The sequence below is a fragment of the Elephantulus edwardii genome, unplaced genomic scaffold (genome assembly GCF_000299155.1).
Source record: "Elephantulus edwardii isolate Elephantulus edwardi_28Jun2011 unplaced genomic scaffold, EleEdw1.0 scaffold00245, whole genome shotgun sequence".
NCBI lineage: Eukaryota > Metazoa > Chordata > Mammalia > Macroscelidea > Macroscelididae > Elephantulus > Elephantulus edwardii.
The window spans coordinates 3,876,090-3,896,288 of record NW_006399995.1 but is presented as its reverse complement, the minus strand read 5'-3'; the positions used below and the strand labels follow the sequence as shown (position 1 = coordinate 3,896,288).

Here is a 20,199-nt window from a genome sequence, read left to right as displayed (position 1 = left end):
TGGCAATCTCAGTTTTGGAATACAAACAAAATCTTATAAGCTGATGTTCATTGCAGTCCTGTTCATAGCAGCCAAAAGGTGAGAACTAAATAAATGTCCATCAGCAGACGAGTGGATAAATAAAATGTTGTTAGTGTGTATGTGTCTCTATAAATATACACATTTACCTATATACACATGTAGTAATTTTACTCATCCATAAAGAAATGAAATCCTAATACTAGAACATGAATCAATCTTGAGAATATTATTCTGAGTGGAATATATTAATCCAAAAGGATAAATATCATATGAAATGACAAATGTCCAGACCAGAGTTTCCATTACTAGGAATAGAAGGAAAGGAGCAAGTCAGTTTCTGTTAATGTTGGTCTCATAATTAGAAATGAATAATGGTGATAATTGTATAATAGTATCAGTATAATAAATACTACTGAATTGCTTATGTAAAAATAACTGAAATGGCAAGATATATATATGTATATATTTAATCGCAGATATATTGAGAAAATTTATAAGTATAGATTATTAAATACTTGATTAAAAATTGTTCTGTAGAGGAATATTCAGTGGTATAAAAAAATTCTGTTTTGTTACAGAAAAGAAATTATGACCCAATGTATACATTTAGTATGACCCTAGTATTTTTTTCTCTCTGAATATATATTAGTTTTTACCATCTAAAAAAATCAAGTTTATCTATAAACTTAACAATTATTTCTGTTAACCTCCTGAAAAAAAAAGTATATTTTAGTGTTTCCTGTGATTATTGTGCTTCACATTGCTGTTGAAGCATTTAAGAAGTCATTTTCTTGGCAATAACAAAGTACATCTTTGTGTTTCTCTAGATATTCCTGATCAAGTTATAAGAGTTTTCAAAGCAGATCAACAAAGTTGCTACATTATCATCAGTAAAGACACAACGGCTAAAGAAGTAGTTTCTCATGCTGTTCAAGAATTTGGTTTGACTGGTGCATCTGACACTTACTCTCTCTGTGAAGTTTCTGTCACCCCTGAGGGAGTCATAAAACAGAGAAGACTTCCGGACCAGTTCTCCAAATTAGCTGATAGAATTCAGCTTAATGGAAGGTGAATGTACTTCTTTTTGGATAGGTACTATTTAGATTCCTTTTTAAAATGGCCATTTTACTAGAATCATCAGGTTTTAGAGTCAGTCAGTGAGTTCTCTAAAAGTAAACTAGATTGGTTTAGTTTTTGTTTTTTCTTTTTCTCAGATTTTCTTGGTTCCATAATTACATAAATGGAAAATTAGGGCAGCTCCAAAGTGGAAGAATGAAAAAGAGGACAGACAGTGTGCCAAGATATTTTAGAAGCCCTCCTAAAATAAAATCCTTAACCACAGATGAGGAAATTGAGTGGGATATATGTATGTGTATTCATATACAAAGTTCTTTTTACTATAACTATATACTTGGAGCAAAAGAAGTTTTAATTTTCACATGGTTAGCTAGTTTTCCTGTACAGGAAAAATTTTAAATGTACTTAAATATGCTCTAAAAATTATTTGAAGAGTTTGTAGAGTATTTTTATTTTGTTTTAGTTTTTACTCTGGAAATTTTCTCTGATAATAATCTTTATAGCAAACATATCAAATGTAGAAAGAGATCCTTGGGAACCTTAATGTGACAAGCTGTCCTGGTTGCTATGAGGGAGTGGATTAACTGCCAGTCTATGTGGTGGTTAAGAGCATGGGCACTTTGAGCTGCTGTGCTCAAGTTCAACTCCAAACGTTAACTATGTGACAGTGGCCAAATAATTTCTCACTGTCTAAAATCTCCCAAGTTGGAGCTAACTTGACAGCAATGGGTTTATAGGTGCTTGGATTTTCATTATCATTATAGAACCTAGCCAAAAAGGATGATATAAGGATTAAATGTTTAAGATTAAAAATAAGACTTACATATAAAGTATATATCTAAGTATTATACATATTTTCATTATCTGTAATAATCTGATTTTCAGTATTGTTATTTGTGACAGCATCTTGGGCATATCAATTATTTAAAGATAGGGAAAGGGGAGGGGAGTGTGGGAAAGCATAATTTCTTGACCGTCAAAAATAGGCCCAAATTGAAATAGCTCTGGGAAGGTTAAGTATCAGAAGTGACCCTCTCATGAAATGAAAACGTTACACGAAACAACAGCTCTATGTAAAATGTTTCCTGACTGTTAATATCTTAATTTAGCCTCTCAGAGTTTAAGTGCTAATAGAAAAATGAACATGCAGATCTTTTATACAGTTGCTGATCGGTGGTGCCATTTGCCATAATTAATAAGCTTTTATAATTAATAAAGGAGACACATTCGTAAAATGTTCCCCTCCTGTTATAGATTTGTTCTTTCTTACTTCTCTAAGAAAACGTCAGAGAAGAAACTAAAGGAACCAGCAACTTCATAACAAATGTAAACAGGCTGAGTTAAGTGTTCATTTTGCCTTAATCAGAATTCATTCCATCTTTGAGCACATACTTATTTAGTACCAACTACATGTCACATATTGTTCTGGGAGTTTACCTTTTTCTCATACAGTCTGTACACTTAAGAACATGTGGATATGGTGAATTTATAGTTTAAAAATTACTGAATTGATCACATACTCAACATTGTTAACTACTCTTAAAAAGTAGTGGACATCAAATGTCTGAAAAGTACTTAATTTTCTGTTGCATTTTAAAATGGCTATTCTGGACAACAGATTGTTAAGATTAAAATGAAAACTGGTGTTTTGAAGCAATAATAACAACATTATCAGAAATGTGAAATTATAAATGCTTTTGCTTTTAAGGTATTATTTAAAGAATAACATGGAGACAGAAACTCTGTGTTCGGATGAAGATGCCCAAGAACTAGTTAAGGAAAGTCACCTCTCGATGCTGCAGCTCAGCACCATTGAATTGGCCGCCCAGCTGTCAATGAGAGACTTCGATTTGTTTAGAAATATTGAGCCTACCGAATATATTGACGATCTTTTCAAGTTAGATTCCAAAACAGGAAATACTCACTTGAAAGAATTTGAGGACATTGTAAATCAAGAAACATTTTGGGTTGCCTCAGAAATTTTAACAGAAGCAAATCAACTCAAACGAATGAAGATTATTAAACATTTTATTAAAATTGCACTTCACTGTCGAGAATGTAAAAATTTCAATTCCATGTTTGCAATAATAAGGTAAGTATGTACAAATACCAGTATGTGTTTTGTTCATGATCCTAGGCAGGAATTTGATTTTGTGATTATATTTCAAATGCCCAGGAGAGGAAAAGTTTAATATTGTAAAATATGGTTAGATTTGATATCTTTTTGTTTGTGGTGATAGGGATTTTTCTATTTTTATTTCTTTCATCATTCACTTTAACCGTTTTTGTGATGAGTATGGATAATTGATTGGCATCTCGTTTTTCCCTCTTTCTCACACCTTGAGTAATGATGACATACTCCTTTGCATGTGGATCTGGCATCTGCTCTTTATCAGCAGACTTTCAGGCTAACATTTCTTTCTTCCCTGTTAGTGACACTGAAAAATTATGTCATATCAGTCCTGTAACTTAAAATAACTATTTTGAAACAGCAGCATTGACAACAGAAGCATTGTTAATAGCAATAGCAAACATTTGGTGATCTCTTCCAGTATGCCAGGCACTGCATGAATGATTGAATGTATCTTTAGATGTTTGTAGCTCAAGCAAGATAGGACCTCAGAATTCTAAAAATCCTTCAAAGTTGATGAGCTTAGGAAAGGAATTTAGTTATATGAGTTCCTGACAATCTAGGAGTTGCAAAGCAGTCCAAAGGGAGGCAGTTTGTACCCACCACTTTGCACTCCAGAGTAGAAAGATGAACAATTTCCCATGTGATCTACAGCCTCTGAAAACCCACAGAAAGGTCAGCTATGAGTTGGTTCCAGCTCTATGGCACATAACAGCAATAGACATCATGAGAAATGAACATTAAGACAATTTTTGGGGTGCTTTTGTTTTCTCTAACCTTCATGTAGTACACTTCTGATCAGCAGAGAGAAGTCTCTTGACACAAATCTTAATGAGTCAAGACTATCAGTTGGTCCATTAATGAATCTCTCTCCCTGTATATGTTTGTGTGCATGCACAGAAAGTTCCAGTTTTGTCTTGCAGAGGATGAAAACAGGTTTCTCCTTGGAGGCTAAGATTTTGAAGCTCCATCTCACATACTTTGGGCATGTGGTCAGGAGTGACCAGTCCTTGGAGAAGGACATCATGCTCAGAAGGGTGCAGGGACAGCGCAGGAGAGGAAGACACCCCAGATGAGATGGATTAACACAAGACTAGGTTAATGGGGGCGGGGAGGATAGATGTGTCAGATTCAGTGATACTAGCGCAGGATAGGATAGAGTTTGGAGTGATTGTACATAGAGTTGCTATGAGTCTCAGGTGACTTGATGACATATAACATTAACAACCTATAACAATACTTCAGATAGTTAATCATATGTTTTTATTACAGGAAGCCAAAGAAATTTTTGCATTATTTGTCACAAATATCATACATTATATGGATTTTTGTGTTTTAGTTTTTAAAAATTTACATAACATTACATGCAAAAATACGGTATTAAGGAGTCATAAGTCATGTTAATAAGAAACTCCTTTATGAAATGGACAAGTGGCTACAAATTAGCTAGATGTTGCAGAAGAAATAATGTTGAATTAATAGAGTGGCCTATAGAATCAGCTATGCTTATGTATGAATCCTAATTCTCCCTTGAAGCTGTGGTGTTTCAGGGGTAAACTGAGGACCCACTTTTAAAATCCACAAAACACAAGATATGCACCATCTATATCACTTTTTTAAGACAACAAAGTTGCTATTGATAAATACTGTACTTATTGCTGTCGAGTTAGTACTGAGACATCATTGACCCTCCATTTGGTTTCTGAAGCTTTTAAGTCACACAGAGGAGATTGCCCATCTTCTCCCAAGGAACCACTGGATGATCTGAACCATCAGAGAAGGAATAGACTTTGGATTAGCAGCACAGCTTCCCCTGGACTCTGCCATCAGAGCTGTTTGATGAATATTTACTTGGCTAGGAAGTATTGAGTAAAGGTTGTAGTATTAAGAGACTCAGTTTTAAAGTACTTAAGAACGAAACTGATCAGAACCAAGAGAGTGAATGATCATTGTGTAGAAACAAAATAAGAACTACAAGGCATATCTTAGTAACTATCCTCAGTATGGGGAAAAGGCCAAAAGAAGGTCGAGCCAAAGAGAAAGGGCCAGTGCACAGTTAGGATAATTGCTCTTAAAGTCAGGGAAGGAGAAAGATTGGAGAAAAGGTGATGGACTGTAACCCCAGAAAGGGTGAATGCCTGGGGTATGGCTAAGAGGCAAAGGTTTGTTTGCTGTAACATTTTATTAACCTGAATTTTCCACAGTTTACATGAAGATAACTGTTTAGTATTTTTATCTTCTTTTTCATATTCAAGTACATCAAAGAATGTAAAGCTATACTAACTCTTTTCAACAGGTAAACCTGTTCTGACTAGAATCCAGTAGCCTATCTTTTGTGATTTTAAAAAAAAAATACATTTAATTTTTTTAATAGTATGTATATATGGAAGACATTAGAAGGGTGTACCATAAAATTATTCTCCCTGAATATAACACTAATTCTTCATTCAAAGAATGTCCAACCTATACTGCAAGTTGTAAAGCTGCTGTCATGGAGATAGCCCCATATGACCTCTGATAAATCCACGAGGGGGAACTGTCCCTATCAACAACATATACTGAATGAAACCAAATCCTGGGAGGCCAGATAGGTTTGTGTACACACGCACACACAGAGCCCTTCTTGTTGTTGTATTCCCTCAAGTCAGAACTGACCCGCAGCTGACTGTCCAGCGGATTTTCAGAGGCAGTAAATCACACGAGAGGAGATTGCTCATCCTTCTCGCTTGATGCTTCCACCAATTCTAACCAGCCACTCCATAGATCTCTTCTTGGGTCCATTGCAGTGACCAAACAAAACCATTCTCAGTTTATGAGGTTTATTAGGGATGTTGACAGTTCTAGCAGGTAGCAGTTTCCAGTTTCCCTAGCATTCTCTCAGGCTCTTTCAACTTCAGTTTCATGGCATTAGCCCAGTGTTAAAAAACTCTCTTGGTCCTACCCCCACTTGCCCACTCCTCACTCCCAGATCCCTCAGTAGGCTTGGGTGAATGCTCTGGCTTTCTGGGTTAACAGTTCTGTGTTAACTGTGTCTCATGTTGGTTTCTGGTTTTCTAATGCTGCTGTCATGACTTCATTTTCATCTCTCTTCATGTTAACTCAGGAATTTCTGTGACCCGGACAGATGTGCACTGCACTGTGCTTCTTTCTTACTGGTAGCAAAATTCAATTTTTCTACCACTAATCCCACTCAATTGAAACCTGACAGGATGGCAAAACTTGTCCAGTCCTCTTATCTGTAGTCTTATTTAAACACCCTATTTGCATGTTCTTATTCAGCCATGTTACAGTCAAGAGCAGTGACTTTAATTTTACTATTAAACTAATAGATCAAACAGTTCTACCTCACAAAAATGCATTGTCATCAAGTTGGGTTTGATTCCTCATGATCCTCTTGGGCAGAGTGGAACTAGCCCAGATGGTTTCCAAGACTATATTTCTTACTGGAACAAACTGTTACATTTTTCTTCCGTGGAGCAGCTGATGAGTTCCAACTTCCCCTTTTTGTTAGCTGAGTGCTTAACTACTGTGACAACAGGCCTCCTAAATGCACAGATCTATAGAAGAGCTCAGAAATATTGCAGCTTTGCTTCCAGCTCACCACAAGAAAGTGTGTTAGGCGAGCTCTGGTGGCCTAGCAGCAAGAAGCTGCACTGCAGTCCCAGAGGTACATGGTTCAAATCTCCCAGATGCTCTGCTGAAGAAGGAGGAACAATTGCCTCCTGTACCAGTCAGATCAAATTTGATGGTACACATAAAAAATAATAAGAATTTAAAAAAAGAGGAAGTGTGTTACACTCATTTGTTGTTTTCTCAATACCAATAAAAATATCTTTATACTGTAGCTGATTAAGTGTAACGTAGCATTATAAAAAAGTTTTTATATACTATACAAATTACCAAAACATGTCAAGATGTTATGGAAGATACTTAGACATACCTCATTTTGTTGCACTTTGCAAATCCTGCATTTTTTTAAATACCGTGAACATCAGTGGCAACCCCAGGTCTGGGTCAAGCAAGTCCACTGGTGCCATTTTTTATTTGTTTTATTTATTATGAAAGTGTTACTGTACTTTGGATTTTTATTTTCTTGAAGACTAATAATGTTCTGTGCCTTTCCAAATGTGTTTATATATGTTCATAGGCAAAATATCTATTCAATATCATTATTTTTCTCTTCTTCAGGGTTGATATTTATGCACATTTTAGAACTCCTTTCCATAGCTTCTCTTTTCCCTCTTACTCTTTTAATCTCTGTTCATGTGGGAAGAGGACTGGAAACAATATTCCTGGCTAGCAGGAGTTGACCCTAAATTAATATGTAAGTTGTTTTGCCCTTTGCTTCTTGCCAGCAAATGAGGTTGGCAGCTAAACTTACAAGCTGTGTCCTACCAAGGTGCTATGCCCATATGTATTCTAGTTTAATCTTAGCTTCCCTGTCACTCCATAGTAAAGATCAGAGTTTAGCCCCTTTCCAGTTTTATCAACCTGAAGCCCTTGATTTGTTTTTTAATTCTTGGATTATTTTGCATTTGGAGGAAATTGCCTGCTTTGGAGAACAGAGCTTTGTCGCTTTTACTGACGGCTGCAGCATTTTGTCATACTTGTATTTGACTTTGATTGTATTTTGGCAAAGGGAGTTCTGGTTTCACAGCAAGTTGCAGTGTTAACCCAAAGGCCACATGTCCCCGGTGGTTCACATCCACCAGTGGCTCTGCAGGATAAAAAAGGACAGTCTCCTCTTATTGCAATTTATAGCCTCTTAAACCTGATAGAGAGAGGATCACTTTGAGTTGGAACCAAGTCAACAGCAGTGAAGGTGAGTCTCCATATTTTGGCCGGCTTTCTAATGTGTTCGCCTAAGTAAGACCTAACAGTCTACTTCTGTGAATGTCAGTTTGCAGTTCTTTTGTCCATCCCTTTTCTAGTTACTTGGGATGACTTATGAAAAGCAAAAGGAATAAAGAAATCTTGACATCTTAAAAGTAGAAGTCAGGAGATTTTAAACAAAAAAATTGGTCAGTGAATGGGGTGACAGAAGAATCTATGGAATTGGGCTGTGGTATTGAATTTCTCAAAAGAGAAAACAAACATGGCTTCGAGAAAGTGCATCGAGGGTCCTTCTTGGATGCAAGGATGAGATACTGTGTCATAGATTTTGAGCATGGACACCATGCTTAGAAAGGTGGAGGGCCAGCGAAAATGAGAAAGACTCTCAGATGATTTGACAGAGTAATTCTAACAGTGGGCTCAAGTATACCAGAGACTAGGATGGCACAGGACAGGGTAGGGTTCAGATCCATTGTTAATAGGTTTGCTGTAAATAGTAATCTATTCAGGACTCAGCACCAACAATGTGGTTGATAAAAAGATACAAGTTGAATGTTAATTGAACTTGTCTAAAATCCTTTAGAAAGGAGACATTGACTGGTAGATACATGAGTATTCTAACCTAGACATCAGGAATATAATTGAATAAAATCTCAGAGATAAGGCTTCCTCACTCACAGAACTTGCCTCATTGATTATTTAATAATTCTGCTCACCATTAATTAAGCCATTGTGAAATATGTAATGTCTCCATAAAGATATTTTTAGGTAAAGCAAAAGTGTTGTGAAGCTATAATGTACTTTTAAGTTAAATGTTTTTGTTAGCTTTAACATATGTTACCTTTAACATAAAGACTACAGATATGTTAGCTTTAACATAAAGACTACAGATCCTTTTGGTTAGCAGCATAGCACTTCTGTCTGTGCCAACACGGCTCCATTGGTGTGTGGGTAGAGATGCATTGGAAGGGTGATGGCTTTGGAAGGGAGATAAATCTGGTTTTGTTTATGGTAACATAGCTCATGAGACTCATAAGAATGAGAAATTGACCATTTCCCTAACTCTTGGATATAGATTCTGATTTTCTAAACTACTCATCAGATGCCATTCCTGAGATAGATTGACTCAGTGACTGAGGTAATGAGAGTAGGTGTGTCAGAGACAGTGAGATCAGCTCAGGAGATATCAGTGTTCAGAGCTGCTCGACATAGGATTCCTATGAGTCATAGGCTACTCGATGGCATATAACAACAACATAACACAACTGTGTTAGTAAACGACTCATAGCGACCCTATGAACGAAAGACCTGAACACGTGTATAACTTTCATCATTTCTCCAAGTTCATAGAGTTTCTGGAGGCACGCTATTTCGGAAGTGGATGCCACTCCTGCTTCCAAGCTTGTTTTAATCGGGGAGCTCCATCAAACACTATCCGCCATGGGTAACCATTATCTCATTTGACACATCAGTGTCACAGTGTTTAGCATCACAGCAACCACAGGTTACCTCGGTACAAAACTATATAGGCAAGTAAAATAGCTCTTCTGAAATAAGATCCAAGGAATACTTTTTTCCATAATTATTGTTTATTTCATCAATATTTTTGAATAGTTTTATCATAGAAACTTGTTGAATGTACTTGACTGACCAAATACCTTCTTTTGCTAACACTCTCTACTCCAGATCCTTTATAAATATTTTATTCTCATCTTTGTTAGTGGCTTGAACCTGGCATCTGTAGCACGGCTACGAGGCACTTGGGAAAAGTTACCAAATAAGTATGAGAAACACCTTCAAGATCTACAAGACCTTTTCGATCCATCTAGGAACATGGCAAAATATAGAAATATTCTTAGCAGTCAGAGCATGCAGCCTCCAATTATCCCACTGTTCCCTGTTGTCAAGAAGGATATGACGTTTCTACATGAAGGTATTTGAAAATTACTATTTCTAGTTACAGAATTGTTCTTTATTATATTTTCAAGCTTAAAAGTTGTATGTCACTAAAACTTGACACAGTTTAATGCCACAAATTTTAGAAATCCAGAGCCATGTTGTTCATGAAAATAAATTCAGGTAATTATATATTTAGAGATAAAACTGACTTACACCAAGATTTGTTTGACAATAATTAGGTTTTCTAATGAACAAAGGAGAGGGAATGAGTAGTAGGGGATTCATCTTCTCATATTGTGACCATGTGGCTGGCATTCACTTTTCCCATCTCGGTATTTAAATTTATAAGCATGGCTTTAGTCATCAAGGTAAATTTTCCTGTTCCTGTATTCTATTAGGGAAGTTCTGGTGGCATAGTGCAAAGGAGCTATACTGCCAACCCAGAGGGATATGTGGTTCAAATTCACCAGCTGCTCTGAGGGAGAAATAATGGGTAGTCTCTTTCCTTGTGATTTACAGCTTCTGAAAACCTGCTTGAGGCTCACCTACGAGTCATTTCTGACTTAACACCATATAACAACAACAAATACTTAGTTTTGTTTTTCTTCTATTAAATAGTATTATGACCAGATAGTCCAAGTAATTTTAAAAATGGCCAAATTTTCTTTAAAGAGCTTAGGTAAAGAAACTGAACTTAGCTCACTTGTTGGTTTATCCAGTCCAAACTACAAAGCAAAAATTAAGTGTTCAGAGAGCAAGCTGACTTCCAGAGCAGCACGTTTAATAGTGTAACCAGTACATTTCCCACAGTAGCCTCTGTGGCACCTCTGTGCAAGTTCAGGGCTGTGAAGTGTATAGTGTGAAACAGGTAGTCAAATGCAGTTGTATATCAGACCCAAGAATTGTTAGGGTCTCAACACGAGCTAGGGGGGAAAACTCTGATAACTAAAATAGTCAAGTCATATAATGCTGTTTTAAGGAAGCATGCCATAAAAATACGTTTGAAGCCTAAAACATTTCCTTCAAAAAAAAAAAAGAGTGATGAAAAGATCAGACACTGTAATTTAGAATAATCTTCCTACTGAGAACAATCACTCTTTTTCCTGTTCTCACGCCATACTCCATGTCAGTCCTATTTTATAGCAGTGGTGCTGTACAGTATTTGTCCTACTGTGACTGAGATATTTCACTTAGCATAATATCTTACAGGCTTAACTATGTAAGCGTAATGTTTTATAGTTTGATTGTTTTTCAATCCTATATATTTCATTTTGTGACTGCACCATAATTTTTCTAGCCATTCATTTGTTGATTGGCACTTAAGTTGTTTCAGTCTCTTTGCAATTGTGAATCATGCAGCAACAAACATGGATAGTTTAAGAATTGTTTTTTAAAAATTGTGAACCAAAGAAGACTTAACAAGTGGATTTCTTTAATAGCCCACAAGTCACCACTTGTTTTCAAGTGCTCTACCTTTCTTGCCTCGAAGAACAGATATGGATACTTGCCTAAAGTAATAAGATTAGCTTTAGAAACTATACACAAAATCTGTTTATCATTTTCTCATTTCCTTGGAGCCGACTGAATCATCTGTGGGTTCAGCTCTTACAAATCAGTGACTTTGATAAGGAAGACTCTGATTTGTGCCACCCAGGGATGACCAACTTCTGTTATATTCATTTGTTGTTAAGTGCTGCTTGGTTCTGTCCTGACTCGTCACATCACTGTGTACAACAGAATGAAACATTACCCAGTCAATCCTGCACCATCCTTACAGTCATTACTGTCTTTAAGTCCATTGTTACAGACACGTTGAAGGTCTTCTTTTTCACTGGCCCTCTGCTTTGCCATGATGTCTTCCTCCAGTGGCCACAGTATGTGAGATACTGTCTCAACCATCCTTACTTCTCTAAGGACCACTGTGATTATTCATCTTTCAGGACACTTTAGGTTGATAGTTCATTTTGAAAATTTTAATATGACTTTCATTTTTTAGGAAATGACTCCAAAGTAGATGGTTTAGTAAACTTTGAAAAACTAAGAATGATTGCCAAGGAAATTCGTCAAGTTGTTCGAATGACTTCAGCTAATATGGACCCAGCTATGATGTTCCGACAGAGGTATGGCATTGAAATATCTAAAATGTTAAGGGGTGATATAATAGTGATCACGGTATTTAAGATTTGTTGACCATTTTAAGTCCCTGGTTGTTGCACATAGCTAATGTACTTGGCTGCCATCCAAAAGATTAGAGGTTTAAGTCCACTGAGGGGTTCTTTAGAGAAAACACTTTACCACCCACTTCTGAAAAGCCAGGCATTGAGAAGAAAGCCCTGTGGTTTACAGTTCTACTCTGTCACACATGAGGTTCCCAGAAGTCAGATATTTTTGAGTATATGGAGTTTTCTGAATTGTATTTCTTCTTTAAAATATCAGTGAACTTAAACCTAAGAAAATTAGTGATCTAAATTTAATTATCACACAACACAGATGCTTTCATTTGATTTCTAAACTATAAAGTATTAGTTTATATGTTGTGGTGGCTGTCAAGTGCCATCAAGTCAACTATGACTCATAAAGACCTTATGAACAACAAATCTGAACTTCGCCAGATCCTCATGAGCTCAGAGGTGCTCAGGCTGTTGTTACAGTCACTATGTCAGTCCATCTTGTTGAAAGTCTTCCTCTTTCTGTGACGGTCCATCTTTCCCAGCATGATCGCTGTCCAAGAACTCACCAATTCTGACACGTCTAAGGAGCACCTTGTTACTCTTCCTCCAAGACAGAATTTTCATTCTTTTGGCAGTCTATTATATATTCAGTACTCTTCTCCAGGACCACAATTCATAGGTTCTTCTTCTGTCATCCTTATTCATATTTCATTTGTATATGTTTGTTAACTTTCACAGAATATTTTTTAAAGTTCTATTTCTAATTCATACTTGAGTTTTCTAAATTAACCTACTGACTCTCAAGTTATTACTACTTCTGTTTGTAAATTTTTTTCCCATGTTGTTATTGTGTGCCTTTAAGTAGATTCTTACCCAGACTAACTCTGTTGGACAGAGTAGAGCTGCTTCATTGGGTTTCGTAGTCTATAAAATCATAACAGAAGCGATTGTGACGTTTTTTTCTCCCACAGAGCCATAGGGTGAGTTCCAACCTTTTGGTTGAGAGCTGAGTACTTAAGCATTGTGCCATCAGGACTCCTTATCCATTTATCAGCTGCTGATTTAAGCACATTCTATTTTTAATAAAAGTAGAAAATATTACTTGTGTTATGTATTTACCTTCTGTGAATGCTTTTGTAGAATTTCTTTTTAATGTAAAAACAAACACTTCCTTAAATTATAAAATGACCAAACTATGCCCAGGAATTACCACAATTTTCAGGGTAGATAGACATTATAGTTTTAGTATTTGGTCTGATTTTCCTCTGGACCTGTATGTTTAACTTCAGTTTGTAACAGCTTTGAAGAAATACATCATTCCTGTGGTTTAAAAGTACATATTCTCTTTTAAAAAATGCTTTACTGAAGAAGTAAAAGGACTTTTTTTTTTAAAGTGACAGCTAACGTTTTCATAATCTAACAATCAGTATGTGTCAGAATTGATGGATTGGTGTTTTGTTATTTATTTGTTTTGTGTAAATCATTGTTCAGGCGTCTATTTCTGTGAGTAGTTGGTCTGATGATTCCTATAGTTCAGAGAGCCTTGAAATACAGAGGAAGAGGTATTCCCAAAATAACCTTTTTCTATTACCCATCTCATGTCTACCTTCCCCTTGAGAGTCACTACATTTAATCAGAGCTATCATTGCTTTCATTACATAGAGAGCTCTGGTGGCTTAGTGGTAAAGAGTTGTGCTGCCATCTCAAAGGCACACAGTTCAGATCTGCCAATTGCTCCATGGGAGAAAGAAAGATGGATAGTCTTCTCCCATGTTACTATTTGCCTCTGAACTGGAGGATCAGCCATGAGTCGGCTTCGACAGATGGTATATAACATCAACAATCATAGTTCGTTTAGAAGCAGAAAACAGTGAGAAAGAACCAAAGACAAACTAAACCTAGAGGCGAGTTTCTTTGTTTTTGTTGCATGTCTGAAAGCTGTCGAGTAGTCTCAGCACCCACTAGTCCCTGTTGTCTTCCACTGACTTCCATTCATATATGTTATCTTCTTGATCCCTGAAGACAGTGCATTTATAACTCTGCCAGCCTAGTTGATAATGGACTGCATACCATCTATACTTCAGAAATAAGCAAAAGAAAAAATTATGGGAAAATTAATAAACTGACCTGTGTTCTTGAGAATGGTCTAGACTGAGGAAAGTAAGTCACAGGAAAAAATAAAACATTCATAATTAGACTGTACTGGACCTTCCCCAAGTCCATTTTCTTGTCAGCCAGTTTTAAAATGCAGTCTTTTTCTTAGTCATTAATTAATAATCCATTATCGACTTTTAACATAAGTGTTACAAAGTTGTAGGAAGCCCTAGAAGTGTAGTCTATAGGAAGTTGCACTGCTAGCCAAAGGCCATGCCTCCTTGACAGTTCAGTCCATAGTAGCTCCTGGGGAGAAAAGTGAGCACTCTCACGTGATTTATAGCCATGAAAACTGATAGAGGTTCAACTGTGAGTCTGATTCCATGGCAGTGACATTATAAGTATATATACCATTATAAGGATAGTAGTAGAACACTTTTCTTTACATTTAAGGTGGATTTACTGTTCACAGTTTAGTAATTGAATATTGGCTGGAGAATATCGTAACTTGGAAATGAACTGTCTTAATGTCCTTGTTGTTTTATCCTACCACTTAAATGAATGACTTTAAATATTTTCTAAGAAAAAAGTTTAAAAGCTTTTATTTCCTATTTTAAAAAAGTTATAGTAAATTAATACTTTTCTCTAGATGAGTTCAATATTAAACAAATCATTGATCAAAAAAAAAATTCTTTTTCTTAACGGCCTTCAGTACACATCATAATACACCCTACACACCTTGAACCTTTTTTGCTAGTAAAATTTTTCTGGTCTAGTCTGTCTGCATTGTTTCTCTGACTCTCACCTGTTGTCTTTTTCTGTGCTTTCCTATTCAAACACATGCTTCAATGTTTGTGGCTCTTGCTTACAGGAAGAAGAGGTGGCGCAGTCTGGGGTAAGTGTAGACATGAACGCAACTGGAATGAAGGTTGTGCAATTCTTAACATGTACTGCATCCTTTTCATTAATGCACGCACATAAAATAGCATGCATTCTATTAACCCTGTCAGCCTACATTCCTGACAAATGCCTTTTGCTAACAAAAAAAGTAGTGATAGAGCTTGCCCCTGTCCCCTTTTCATTATTGACATCCCTTAAATCCATTTTAGGTGTTAGTGTAGCAGTATCAGTTAAAGAATGATAGTGATTATTTGTTGAATCCTTGCATTATGCCTGAATTATATTATTTAATTCTTCATCTACCCTGTGAAATAGATAGCATTTTTTTTACTCCTACCATACAGACAGAAATAGAGTTTACCTAAAGTCTTCCGTCTAATTAATGATGAATGTAGACCTAAAATAATTTTATTCCAGAATTCAAACCATTCCCTTTTCTTCAAAAACTTTATCTTCTAAAAGCAAATGTACTAGTTTAAAAAAGATGAGTTCTTTTAATAAAAGTTGTATTTTCCCATTGGTTTATAAACATGAACTTTATTTCAGCTGTACAATAACTATAGGAAGCTCTGGTGGCATAGTGTGTAGAGAGTTGTGCTGCTAACCAAAAGTCAGCACCTTTCTGGCAGTGCAAATCCAGCAATAGCTTCTTGGAAAAAAGATGGGCAGGCTTCTCCTGTGTGATTTACTGCCTCCCGAAAACCAACGGGCAGGTTAGCTCTCAGTCATTTCAGACTCAACAGCAATACATTTGAGTTTTAATCTTGAGACAGTGAAACTGAGCTTAAAATAATCTAATTAGAAGAGAATTTTAATTCCTCAGATCCACAAATTCCATGAGACTTCAGGAATTGCTTCAGTTTGATTTGAAATTATGCTAGTTTTCATGAAATACTCCGCTATCTCTTTAAAAATGTGACAGAATTGGAAAATTCTAGCCTTTGTTGTTTATAGGTTGATATTTAGGATACTAGGATGTTGAGGATCCTAAAATTTATCTACCCTAGCATTTTTGTATTTAAATGAAAAAAGAAGCCCAAAAATTAGATGGCTTTTGTGGGTGAAGGGATTGCATAAAAAGACTTTTAAGACCGTAGTGAATCATAAAGTTAGAATAAGGAGTTTTATAGATGGTTTTGGTATGAGTTTTTTTTGTTTTATTGGGCTTTTGTGGTGGTGTATATGTGTGCAAGTGCCACTTTGTAAGTATCGTAATGTAACTTTAATCTTGTCTTATTTGTGGTCTTGTTTCCTGTTAAAACAAGGTGATCTGTATGTTTTTTTTGTTTTCCTCTTCCTTACCTCATGTGTATTTGCCATGTTTTTATCTACATACATATTTATGTCTTTGTATTTATTTATGTCTTGATAGAAACTGACACTTGATAGAAACTGACACTTGACATTACTGTTGAGAAGAAAAGAATATCTTAGCAAGTATTGGAGGTGTATACATGACTTGTATGGACAGCATATTATTTATTCAATTTTTAAGATTATATTATGTTTTGTTTGCAGGCACTAAGCATTTTTTAAACGTCAGAGCATTTTCTATCTTTGAAGTAGTTTAAGATACTTTATTATCATTTTATCAAGTGTTTTCATTTATTACTATCTGTCCTACATTTTTGGACACTTTATTTTGGATATTAATTTTGAAACTGTTAAACATCTATATTATAATTTGGTCCTAAATGCTGGGTCTTTCTTTTACTGTATATCTTTAAATCCAAAGCATCTTAATTGTTTAATACCATTATCTTGTGTGCCACTATAAAAAAGCACTGCAGTGATTTCTTGCTAAGAATTTTTATATTTATAGAATGAGAGGTTTTACAGACTTAGACATAGGGGGTTTTTTTATTCTCTAATATCTTTGTGCATATATTAAAAGGAAAATCTGAGTGAAGTAAATTGATTAAGGTAGTCCTAACACTTCTCTATATTCAAAATCTGAATCTTTGGAATCATCTTTAAAATCATAAAGATGATTTAAAGTGTCTTCTTTCCTCTCCATCCCAAACATACAGAAACCCACATAAACACATATTGCCCCCTGAGTCATCAGGTATATAAGTGATACAGCATTTCTTTAAAAAAGCCTAATTGAACTAAAGGCATTAGTGCTTCACTTTCAGATTGGATTTCCGAATACTTAAAGCCAGCCTCCTTTTGATACCTACTTTGGGAATATTGTTAAAATTGTTAAACTCACTACCTTGTAACCATTTGACTTCTGGAGATGAAAAGAATGACTCATTAATAGCATTGGCTTGTCTTCCAAACTATTCTGCAGAATTTGATGCTTATGTGTTATGTAGTGATAACCACATCATAGCTTAGTCTCAATGATGGCATCTGAAAGTTGCAGTTGAGTGAAAGACACCCCTCTATTTCAGACATATGTGAAATAAATGTGAAAGAAAAAACCATGGCATTTGTTTTCTTTCACACAATTTACAGTGAAGAGTAGGAATTGGAAGTGCTTATTGTTATTGACTATGTGAGCCCTGAAAAAAAAATCACATGGCTGTAATCTATACGTAGGATATTTTTATAAGTGTGAGGCTAATTAGAAAACCCATAGATCCAGTAATAATTTTATAATAGTTGTCATGACAACTGCTTTCAAAATTAAAATAATCCAAAACCTTGTATGTGTTTGCTTTGCTAGAGTGGACAGACATCATTACAGTTCCTATTTCCCATTAGCTGTTGATGTAGTCATTAAAGAAAGATATTTCCGAAGGAACATAGAGTTGGATGAAGCCATACTTGTTTGAGTTAGGATTTTTCTAACTATCTTGCAATTGTGTCACATTCAGAGGGATTGCAGAAGAGAATCCCCCATATTTTCGGTCCCAAACCAAAATCACCCACCCATTCTGTATGTGAATACAAGCATTGAGTAGTTTTCCTAACCATTTCTAACCTCTGACTGTTATTAAATGGTAAATACTGTTATTTTTCACTAATATCTTACTGGTTATTTTCTTTTAATTGGGGCAAAATCTAGTTATTGATAATATCAGTACTTATGCTCAGAATGGGCCTTCTGTAAGTAGGAGTGGAGATGGCAGTAGCATCTCCGTAGTAGAAAGAGCCATGGAACAAGTGAGCTCCTCACACAGGTATCCCCTGGGTGCAGGTAACCTCCAGGGCTAGGGAATGTTTTCACTATGCCATGGGTTACATATGAAATGCTTAGCTGGAAAGGGAGGGGGGATTATCTTATTCTTTTGAATTCTACACTTTGCTATTTCTTGTTTTTAATTGAGAACATTGCCATGTGTGTCAGATTACATTAATGCTTTTTTATCTATTAACTTATTTGCATCAGCATGTAATAGCATTAACAGAACAAAACTCTTTTACTCTCCATTTTGCCACATAGCTCATCTTTACACTCTCTTAATGAGATCTCCTTTTTCTTGCAGGTCATTGAGTCAAGGCAGCACAAACTCAAACATGCTAGATGTTCAAGGAGGTGCTCATAAAAAAAGGGCACGTCGCAGCTCACTGCTTAATGCCAAGAAGCTGTACGAGGATGCTCAAATGGCAAGGAAAGTGAAGCAGTATCTTTCTAGTCTGGATGTAGAAACAGATGAAGAGAAGTTCCAGATGATGTCATTGCAGTGGGAGCCAGCATATGGCACCTGTAAGTATCAGTCTCTGAGTTCTTGTAATACTAAAAGGCACAACAAAGAGACATTTATATTTCTGGAGTTAAGCTGCAGTCCCCTCAGAAATTGTTAGCTCTTATTTACAAATGATTACTGACATAACCCTTAGCATCATGTGCTCCTGTTAATAAGATAATGAATCTCATCCCTTCCTGACAGGTTTTTTGTTGCAGGCACTGCTTCTATCTCACTGAGGGTCTTGTGGTTGTAGAACATAGTTTATTTTTCCTGTTTTTAGCTGAAAAGTTTTCTGGTTTGTTGTCATTACCTGATTTTCTTTCTTCCCCATATATGACTTGGGATATTCAATATCATAGATGTTACTTTCATGTTTTGCTCATGGGTAAAATGAAAATCTTCACAGTTGAACCAATAATCATCATCATGATAAATGGAGACAAGTTTGATGTTATCAAGGATTTCATTTTACTTGAATCCACAGTCTAAATCCATGAGAGCAGCAGTCAGGAAATCAAGTGATGTCTTGCATTAAGTAAATCTGCTACCAAGGACCTGTTTAAAGTGCTAGCAAGCAAGTATGTCACTTTTGAAGATTAAGGTGGGCCTGAGTCAGGCCATGGTATTTTCTGTTGCTTTATATGCCTTTCAAAGTTGAATGGTAAATAAGGAACACAGATGAAACTTGATGCTTTCTATTTTGAAGCAAGTGCTACCATGCGCTTCTTAGAGACAAGGATGGTGATGTTTCGTCTTACAGACTTTGGGAATGCTGTCAGGAAAACCATTCCTTGGAAGAAGACATTGTGCTCGGAAGAGTAGGTGATCAGCAAAATAGGGGAAGGCCTCCCTGAGATGGATTGTCACAGTGACTGCCAGAGGGGCCTTGCCCTGCGGAGATTCTGAGGATGGCAAAGAGATGAGTGGATTTCATTCAGTTGCACGTAGAGTTGCTGTGAGTCAGAGCTAGCATGATGACATAGACCAACAACAAAATGGTGATAGTTCTTCCTTCTCTTCCTCTTTCTCAATCCTTCCACACTCTGTGCCTGTATATGCTTCCTATCCATGGACATGTCTCTGTCTTTCTCATACATGGTATCCTTCACTGCATAGTGAATATATTGTGAAAGAGTTAATGCAGCACATAGTTATTTTGGTTTCACTTGCATAATTGATTTTTTAACATTTCATTAAATAACAGCTTTCTTCCTAAACTCAAAAAGTACAGCTGATTTCTGAGCATCATATGATTTAGTTCTCCCTAATAAATTAATATGTATATGTGGATTTGGGAATTTATCAAAAAATTTCTTTATTTCAAGTGTTTCTTGATTTTTATTTTGACAGTCATTACAGTAGAGCATTAATACTGAAAGGAGAAGTATGTTTTGTGACTGTTAATGTGACTCAAGGGAGCTCTGCTGGCCTA

The 20,199-nt window shown here is 36.0% G+C and overlaps 1 protein-coding gene across 4 annotated transcripts in view; it reads left to right on the top strand.

Moving 5' to 3' along the window:
• Positions 1–20,199, top strand: part of RAPGEF6 (Rap guanine nucleotide exchange factor (GEF) 6) — a 274,324-nt gene that overhangs the window by 228,569 nt on the left and 25,556 nt on the right. For 3 of the 4 annotated variants that reach the window (XM_006899057.1, XM_006899060.1, XM_006899059.1), the window contains 6 exons: positions 849–1,089; positions 2,807–3,190; positions 9,784–9,995; positions 11,958–12,081; positions 15,098–15,121; positions 18,564–18,784. In XM_006899057.1, the coding sequence (XP_006899119.1) occupies positions 849–1,089; positions 2,807–3,190; positions 9,784–9,995; positions 11,958–12,081; positions 15,098–15,121; positions 18,564–18,784 (1,206 nt within the window). The remainder of the gene's footprint in view (positions 1–848; positions 1,090–2,806; positions 3,191–9,783; positions 9,996–11,957; positions 12,082–15,097; positions 15,122–18,563; positions 18,785–20,199) is intronic. The other variant, XM_006899058.1, reaches the window with a different exon arrangement.